At 49.8% G+C, this 9,601-nt stretch overlaps 1 protein-coding gene across 1 annotated transcript; it reads left to right on the forward strand.

The window, feature by feature from the left end:
• The first annotated feature begins 296 nt into the window (after positions 1–296).
• On the forward strand, positions 297–6,638 carry LOC102452781 (perilipin-3-like). The gene is made up of 8 exons (XM_075897406.2): positions 297–333; positions 949–1,027; positions 1,297–1,492; positions 2,161–2,243; positions 3,956–4,187; positions 4,702–4,898; positions 5,151–5,273; positions 5,819–6,638. Exons 2-8 carry the CDS (start codon positions 965–967, stop codon positions 6,164–6,166), a joined length of 1,242 nt encoding a protein of 413 aa, XP_075753521.2. The 5' UTR covers positions 297–333; positions 949–964; the 3' UTR covers positions 6,167–6,638.
• Positions 6,639–9,601: the final 2,963 nt, after the last annotated feature.

Here is a 9,601-nt window from a genome sequence, read left to right on the forward strand (position 1 = left end):
ACAGGTGCTTTTGAACATTTTATTCATCCTAACTAACAACTGTTTCAAGACAGACAGCGGAATCAAAGTGAGTTCAGCTGGGTGGCAGCAAAGGCCCGAGAGGGGTTAATTGGAATCACCTATAGTGAAAAACTCAGTGCCAAACTTTGCCATCCCCAAGGGATTAGCATTCTCTTATTGGTCAGAGAAGTGGAAGCCTTCTTTTCACTGGCTCCCTGAACTGTCAGTCCTGAGTGTTTCACCCCCTGCACTCAAACCAGGACATCACCAAGTGTGTATAAAATCCTGCCAGATGGTGAGAAGTGTTAGGCAGTGTTTGGAGCAGCGAGAGAGGTTAGTGGGCTGGTGTAAGGCTTAGTCTTGATGTAGTTGGACTTGTGGGTAATAAGGGTTTTTTAATCAGCTTTCTTTTGTTTCTGATTCTTTGGTAAGAATGGTGCTATTTCTTACACTAAGCAATGTTTGGAGGTGTGGTGTGTCCTGTGTTGAGTGTTAAAAAGCTGCAAGTAGAATGAGTTGGGAAGCAGCGTCTGGGAAATGAATACTTGCTAACTAAGTGGCTCCTCTGCTGTGGGGACAGGATTGCATTAGACTCTTTTCTTTTGTGCAGATAAAGGCCAACTTCTGTTGTAATGGCATAGCTGGTGCCTTCTATGGGCTTATAAAAGTAGCTTCAATTACTGGGATGAGACAATCCTCTTGTTTCCTTTCTCCTTCTCTTTAGTGGAACTGAAATGTGGTGTGTCTGTGTGGCTTTTTAAAAAAGTGTATGTCTCTGCCCACTAAAGAGCAAGTATTCCTGTAAAGCTAAGCGCCTTCTTAGTCTGATGATGGGACTGTCATTTCTCTTCAGTCTTGGGAGCAGAATACTGTTCCTGTCTTTAAGGTGCTTTAACTCTAGGAACAGTTATTGCTTGTGACTTAAGCCTCTCTCTGCCTTCTTTCAAGCATATCTGACTAGACCATGGCTTCTAATGGAAAAGAGACAAATGTGGAATCACCAGAGCATGGGGTGGAAGAAAAGCAGGTAGGTACCTTCTCTTAAGCATCACTGGCTCAACATGCAAATACAACAGCAGGCTCCCCACATGCATAGTTTGGCTTGGTGTCTTTTGTTTAGTGAGGAAACTGGATCACCCTAATCATAAGCAGTTACTTGGTCTCTCATCTCACTGCTCAATCCTTTTATTTGGGGGCTAACACATTCAAGGGTATAACCACTCGACAAGCAATGGGTCAGCGCCAGAACAGGCCCTTGCTTCCCTGACTTCATTGTTCTCTCCCTTGCCTCACTAGAATGTCCTAAAGAGGGTGGCCAATCTCCCTGTGGTTAGCACTGCCTGTGACTTGGCTGCCACGGCCTACACCTCCACCAAGGAGAGCCATCCCTATGTGAAATCTCTCTGTGACATGGCAGAGAAGGGAGTGACCTCCCTAACCAGTGTTGCAGCCAGCAGTGAACAGCCAGCTCCACCTGCACTTGAACCTCAGGGTGAGTAAAGTCTGTAACTGTCTGAAGCAGAGATTTCTATTTGTGTGTGTGTGTGACAATCTCTTGACCGTAGGGTCTCAAGATCAATAGACCGGCAGCACTAGATGCAAGTAGCAGTGGGGCTAATGTGACTGTAGGAATGATTGAGCAGCCCTGAGATACTATAAGCAAGTGTGGATATGGCTGCATGTTCCTACCACTCATTATAAACTACTGCCAGGTGGTGAAGATTCATGTTCAGCAATTGTTCAATGGGAACACAAATGACCATCCTTACTCATTCCCTTCATGAGATCACTTCATTGAACCTTTTGGAGCCATGAAGTGTTGTAATCCTCTGGGTGCCTGCCAGAGGGCTGAGCTGGAGATAAGATAGTGCTTGACTATGGAGTGAGACCTTTACACTCAGTCTTACAGCTTTGGAGACTGTCCAGGACGAGCATCCTTACACAAGGATATCTCTTAGCCTGGGGCAGGGAGAGGCAATCACTGCACTGGGGAGATGGGGAAATCCCCTGGTAAACTGAGATTAGTTGCAAGTGTCAATGTGCAGCTTCTTCAACCCTAACGGTTGCTGCCTGAGCACATGACAGATGTGAGCCAGATCCTGCATTGCAGTAGCAAAACTGACCATTAAGGAAACTACATCTTGGTGTGTCTTCCTACAGAAGCAACAGGAATGGAGTCGGCTTCTGAAGTACCAGACAAAGTGGAGGAGAATCTACCAACCCCTCAACAGACGGCTGAGAAGGTAACTCACCCCACACAGTGACATGGCCAGGGCTTAGACAAGCAATACTGCTCTGCTTCCTCCAGCAAAAGGCCGTGCCACCACTTTGAGCATGAGGTGGTATCTAGTCTGGTGTAGAGCTTGACAGCAAGATGTAGGGTGAACCGATGCCCTTTTTAAAAATGGGACTGTCCTGTCTTTGGTCTTCCTATCTCTTCCTCCATCAATACTGGTGGGATCCTGCCAGGAAGAAAATCCTATTCCTCAGTTGCTTGTGTGCCAGGTCTGGGCGGGGGCAGGGCATGAATCCAGTAGCTTTCTGTGGTATGCAGGGTTGGCAGGGCAAAGTTGTAGCAGGTGAAGCCAGGCTGCTTGTCCATCAGCCGAGCCCGTGCTGTGCCATCTCTTAGAGGCAGGGCCCTGCCATCCCATTTGACTACTGGCTGAGCACTGCAAGGAGCAGCCTCTGGTGGAAGAGGGCAGGCAGCACTTAGTTGTGTGGTGCTGCTGCTCCACAGTTGGCCCTTTACATGCCCCCCCTTATTGCTATCCTCCCGGTTGTGCCCCTTCTTTCCCACTGCTGAGGCTGGGTAGAGAGCCAGCCCCTGGTCTGAGTGCTCAGCTTGCAAGTATGGTTGGCAGGTTCTTTCCTTGTTCCAGGGCCTTCCTGGAAAACCCTGTAGTTCAGAGTCCTGGCCAGGAGGAGCCAATCCTTGTGGGCATCACTCTCACTACACTCCCATAGGGAAGCTTTTGTCCATCAGCCAAGCTGTAGAGTGGCAGGAGGAAGTGACTTCCAGTCTGGTCATGACCCAACCCCAGAGGTGCCACAGGGCTCTAGATGAGGTGCAGCATCCTCTTCACCCACCTCCCCTCACCCTGGGTCCTGTCCCAAGGGAGTGTGGGACTGTTGCATCCTCTGGGTACTTGCCACTGCTGAGCCTCTCTGGCCAGGTTTGCTGAAGCCTCTGCAGTCGGGCTTTCTTGGCTCTGGTGCTCAACACCTCAGGGCTTAACCCCCTCCTGCCTGTGGACGAAAGGCAGCTGGGTGAGGCTAGCAGCAACCTGGTGTAGCTGCCACTGACTCTTCAGTACAGTGCAAGCAAGAAGACAAGCTGCTTTGAGCTACAGCAGAGGGTGGGGAGAGGATGAGTTCTGCCAGGATGCAGGCTAGGTCATCGCTTCCCTCCTCCTCAGGAGCTGAATCTCCAGTCCCTTTCCACCCTAGAAGGTGGCGGCTGGTCACACTGGAGTGAATACTGAAGGATATCCTGGCAGGAGGGGCCAAATAACCCTGTGCCAACCGTGTACTAGCTTGAAGACAAAGCAGCATGTCTTGAGAGGAATGGGTTGGTCCCTAGAGGCCAAGCCAGGAATGGAGGGTGGAGATGGCTGGGCAGGGAAGGTCTCCTCATGTCACCACCCACCATACCATGTGACAGATGCATGGGAGATTCACCTCTCCCTGTGTGAATCATCAAGATAAGGTTTAAAAAAATCCAAGCTACCTTTTTTTAAACATGGACTCTGTAAACTGCATGTTTGACATCTGCACGTAATGGGGTCTCATAATTCACTTGAATGAATAATCATAATTTTACCAGGTATCTGTATGTCTGACTTCTGGAGCTGAGCAGATGGTAATCCACTGCTTGGACTTCAATCCCTCGATCCATATGGGGTTTTTATTGCTCTGAACTACTGATCATACCTTGCTGGATCTTTCCCTCTAGGCCATGTCTGACACACTGACAGATGTCAAGGAGAGCATGACCAGAGTGGTGGACATGACCAAGGAGGCCATGCAGGATGGTATGAAGACCACCAGATCAGTGGTGGCAGAGGGCATGAGCACCATTGGGGAATCGAGAATGGGCCAACTGGCCATAAGTGGGATGGAAGCCATGCTGGAGAAATCTGAAGCGCTCTTGGATCACTATCTTCCCATGACTGAGGATGAACTAGGTCAGAGCACAGGAATGATGGGGGCAAATTTCTTTGAAAAACCAGGGTAACCCTCCCTCTGCTCCAACCTCCTCTCGGCGTCTCAGTCTTGTCCTACAGCAACTTCATAATGTAATGCACATGCCTCAGCTTTGCGTCGGTGGGCATGTACCCAGTTGAAATGACTTGAGCAACAGTAGGGACAAGGTGGTCCTGGATGGGAACCATGAGCATGAGACAGTTGGGGGAATAATAGACCTTATCCAAATGCTCAAAACCAGGCTTGGTGGTCTTTAGTGGAGTTAGTAATAGAGATGTAGCAGTGTTAGTCTGGTCTTGCTGAAACATTACAGGACTATGCAGCACTTTAAAGACTCTCATTTTAGTGGGGTTAATTATTGCTCCTCTTAAAGGCTGAGGCTACTTCCATGGTATTTAAAAGGTGCTAGGAAGCTCTGGTTCCAAGTGTTCGGGGTAGGATAGTGCAACTTGTGCTCCTTCCCCCAACATCTAATCTGAACAACCTTCCCTCTAGCGGAACTTGCAGAATCTGTGGAAGGGGCTGAAGTGTCTGCGGCACAACCACAAGAGCGTCGCGGCTACTTTGTGCGTTTAGGTTCCCTGTCCACCAAACTCCGCCAGCGCGCCTACTGCTATTCCCTGGACAAGATGAGACGCACCAGCCACAGCATCAGTGAGGCGCTTTCCCAGCTTCAACAAACCATGGGACTGGTAAGGACTCCTCAACTTCTTGAGGCTGAACCCTTCTGATAAATACAGAAAGCAGCCGGGCTCTGATTCCCTTCCCTCTTCATATGCTCCCCTTAAGGCAGGGAAGACTTCAACTCCCTCCTTCTGGACCAGGGCTCAATGAGGCTGTGTGCTCTGACTAGATCTCTTCTTGCTGCATTTGAGCATACCCATCTGAGGGCTGGCAAATGACAAATGCTGACATGTGCTATTGTAACTTAACTCCTCCTCCAGATTGAACACCTCAAGCAAGGTGTGACACTACAAGATGTCCAGGAGAAGTTCCAGCACGTGTGGCTGAACTGGAACAGAAAGCAGGCAAGAGGCAGTGCGATCACAGACTTGCCGAACACAGAGGTAGGTGCTTGCTTGCCCATCTGACTAGAAGTAGATAGTATTCTGGTCCTGATGACTATTGAGCAGCTGTTCTCCAAGGAAACTTGAGTGATCTCTAGGGCCTCTCAAGACAATGCTGAGCATAACAAAGACTTACTTGCTTAGAGATCCTTAAGTTTGTCATATGAGCAAACTGTGCAGATGGGTGTTAGCTAAGCTAGTAACTAAGTGACCTATGTGCATGCTTAGCTTAACCTCACTACAACCTAATATTGGGGATTGTGTGAAAAGGGGTTTCCCGGACATACCTCTCAGTTACATCGCTTATGGACTGCAGTGGTGATCCACGAGCTCCTTCATTTATCTAATAGAGCCAGATTGCTCCTTCCCTTCCTCCAAAGAAGGCATGCTGTAGCTAGTGGGCTTTCCATCAGACCTTGCTGGTTACCGGCATGGCAAACCCGACTGCAGGAGGTAGCATGGCAAACCCGACTGCAGGAGGTAGCAGTGAGTCTGATGCCTTTTGTGTGAGGAACATAACATACAGCTGCTTGTCTCCCCACCAGGTGGAGTCTGAGACTCTGGCCATGTCCCGCAGCATTTTCCAGCAGCTGCAGGATGCCTACTGGGTGCTAGTATCCAGCATTCAAGGTCTCCCCGCCAACCTTCAGGACAAGGTGCGACAGATGTCCCACAACATGGGAGAGCTCCATGCTTCCTTCTCCACTGCCAGCTCCTTCCAGGATCTCTCCAGCAGCCTCCTGACCCAGAGCCAGGAGATGGTGACCAAGGCCCAGGAATATGTGGATGAGCTGATGGCGTACGTGATGCAGGATACGCCTCTGTCTTGGATTGTGGGACCCTTTGCCCCATTGGGGAAGGGCTCTGCAGAGTCCCTGGCACCACAAAATTAGGAAACTGAAGCTAAGGAGACAGAAGTTGTAGTGGCATCTGAGTCTAAGGAGCCTTGAGCTGGAAACCATTTCAGCTTGGAAGCCTGAGGGCAGAGTTCCTCCATATCCACCAATTCAGTCTCCTTTGCCTTCATGTACACTAGCCCTGTATGTCCTGCCGAAGTAGGCTAACACCAGGAATCCCTGTGCTTGGATGCCTGCAACTTCTGGCAGGGTGACTAGTCCTCCTGCCAGATAGTAATGAATAATGTACTTCAGCTGGCTACCTGTTCCTGTGTCTCTTGGCTCACATGTCTAAATCTGAAGGAAGGGGTCTGACAAAGTAATGGGAATAACTTAGACAAAAGAACATATGCTGCTCGGGCTTCAGAACCTAGCATGTTGTGGATGCTAGAATGTAGATTTCTTATCTTTATACTAGTTTGTACTTACTGCCACCCTGTCTTCAAAATAAAATGTCACTGCACTTGAATAGTGGTGTGTCATGTCTAAGTGACTTCCAGGTGTATAGTAGGTGATCTGTGCACAGACTAGTCCTGCTGTAGACATCCTCATTTTTCAGAAGCAGCAACTGCTGTTAGTGGGACGGACACTTAATCTCACTTCCCAGGCTTGTTTCATACCAATAACCAAACTTAGAACTTCAGACATTAAGGCTCTAGATAAGCCACTGCCTGTTTAAAGGGGAGTAGTTTATTGCTAAAATTGGTGGAACAAATTGTTAATATTTCTTTCATTTCACGTACCTTAAAATGGCACTTGGCTTTTCAGGAAGCAGCCTGGGAAAACAGTTACAAGTAAGCTAAAGACTACTTTAACCAGCTTCACTAGCTGGATTGCTCCAGCAGGCATGTGGGGGTGTGTGGCTTTTTTTACCAAAAGGGGAGAGTGCCTCTCAGAACAGGGTTGTCATAGAGGCTTTTGGGTATAGGTGTTCCAGAATATGGGATAGAATCAGTGTAGGTGGTGGTGTTCATGAGCCAACTATCACTACACCATTAACTATTGGAGCAGCATATATGGATATGACAGTAAAGATTGTACTAGGAATTTTACACCTTGTGCACAGTGGCTACTCTGAATACTCCATGTACTAGGCAGCTTTTCCCACAACTGTGGCTTTTCACTTAGTTACTGTATTTTTCCTATCCTATGCAATACATTTTTTTAAAACTTTCCTTCTCAAAAGAAGGGGGCAGTTTAATTAGAACATGGCCTATGCTAAGTATACCACATAGTTTGAATGCCTTGGCCTTCATAGGTTTTTTAAGGATAGTGAGACAATGCTCCACTCAGCAATGTCAGACTCCCCTGAACAACAACCAATTTCACAAAGGGCTTTAATCTTCTAAAATGCAAGAAATAAAAAATGGAGGGATTTTTTCAACAACCCAAGGCATAGGGATTGTGCAGTACTGAGTAGAACTACGAACACTCGTTCACAACTGAATGCCTGTAAGTGAACTTGGGGTTTATACTAACCCCAAGCCAAACTTGAGTGACAGAGCTTACTAGCTCATGAGCCTCAGATCCTAGGCTATTCAGTCCTAGTAGTCCTTTTAGAGGAGCAGCTTAGGAGATTCATAGAGAGAATTGTTCCAGAAGCCTAAAGTGCTAAGGCTGGCATGAGTGCATTCCTACACTAGAAAATCAGTTATATTGACTGAGGGTGTCCCTCTCATACAGTGCTTTCTCTGGAACCCCCATAGCAGGGGCACATTCTGTTACATTATGATCTATTAGTATTAACAGTTCAGTCACAGTGGAAGGGCATAACAAGTGGGATTCCACAGGGGTCTGTTTTGGGACCAGTTCTGTTCATGCTTAATGATTTTGATATTGGCACAGAGTAGTGGTCTCCAACCTTTTTTAAACACGAGATCACTTTTTGAATTTAAGTGCAATCCAAGATCTGCCTCATCTATAAATATCCTTGCCCCGCTTCCTTCCTGCCCCTTCTCCAGGGCTCTGCCCCTGCTCCCTCTATCCTCCCTCTCTTGCCTATCCTCATTCATTTTCAGCAGCCTGGGACAGAGGGTTGGGGGTGCAGGCTTTGGTCTTGGATTAAGGGATCTGTACTGTGAGAAGGGCTCTGAGCTGCTCTTGGGGCAGGCAGGTGGACCTAGGAGGGGGTTCTAGGTGCAGGCATTGGGAGGGTATTTGGGTGCAGGGGTGCTCAGAGCTAGGATAAGGGCTTGGGTACAGGAGGGAGTTCATGACTGGGGTAGGAGTTAGGGATGTGTGCTCCATTTTGGCACTGCTGGTGGTTCCTGGATGGTGGTGCAGTGGGGCTAAGGCAGGCTCGCCCTTGCCCTGAAACACTCCCTAAAGCAGCAAGAAAACTCCATCCCTGGTCCTGTTGTGCCCCCTCTCTGCTCCGTGGAGAAAGGATACAGAATGGTATAGGGGGAACCCTGACATCAGCACCCGTATTTTCCCTGCACAGAAAGCAGGCGGAGGGGCAGCTCCAAGGCAAAGGGCAGGACATGCGCATCAGTGGGGGGAAGGCAGTTTAATTGCTGGCACTTGATAGCCTCTTGGCCAAACCAGTCAAGATCACCTGGCAGAGGCTACAAGATCTACCAGTAGATCCCAATCTACTGGTTGGTGACCACTGGCATAGAGAGTACACTTATTAAGTTTGCAGATGATACCAAGCTGGGAGGGGCTGCAACTGCTTTGGACGATAGGGTCAATTCAAAATGATCTAGAGCAGTGGTCCCCAACCGTTTGGGGTTGCCGGGCGCCAGGGGGCGTGGCCGTTTGCCCCCGGGGGGCGGGGCCCCCCCATAGCCGCATTCCGGGGCCGGTGCTCTCCCCTCAAGCGCTGCGCGCCCGAGGCCGGCGCTCCCCCCCCCCAAGCGCCGCGTGCCCGAGGCCGACGCTCCCCCCCTCCTCCCCCAAGCGCCGCGCGCCTGGGGCCGGCGCTCTCTCGCCCCCCCCCAAGCGCAGCGCGCCCAGGGCCGGCGCTAGCGCTTTCTCCCCCCCATGCGCTGCGGGGGGTTAATCCGCGGCGCCCCCGGGGCCGGCGCTCACCGTGCACCACGTGCCCGGGGCCGGCTCTGTCACCGCGCATGCGCCACGTGCCCGGGGCCAGGCCAGCCCTGAGCACTTGGCGGGCGCCGAGAAATGCCCCCGCAGGCGCCATGGCGCCCGCGTGCACCGTGTTGGGGACCACGGATCTAGAGAAACAGTCTTAGGTAAATAGGATGAAGTTTAATAAGGACAAATGCAAAGTGCTCCACTTACAAAGGAACAATCCTGTTCTCCATTCCTCCCAGTTAGGGTAGCCAGGTGTATGGTGATTACAACCAGCGTATCTGATCAAAAAAGGAATCCAGGGAGCTTCAGTCTGCACCACTGAGCAGGCAGTTAAAAATCCAGTTGGTGGCACAGGAGGTTTCTAGGCTCAAGACAGACTCCTTTACTCACTTG

Source organism: Pelodiscus sinensis, chromosome 1 (genome assembly GCF_052426305.1).
Source record: "Pelodiscus sinensis isolate ZL-2025 chromosome 1, ASM5242630v1, whole genome shotgun sequence".
In the NCBI taxonomy this organism is placed as follows: Eukaryota; Metazoa; Chordata; order Testudines; family Trionychidae; genus Pelodiscus; species Pelodiscus sinensis.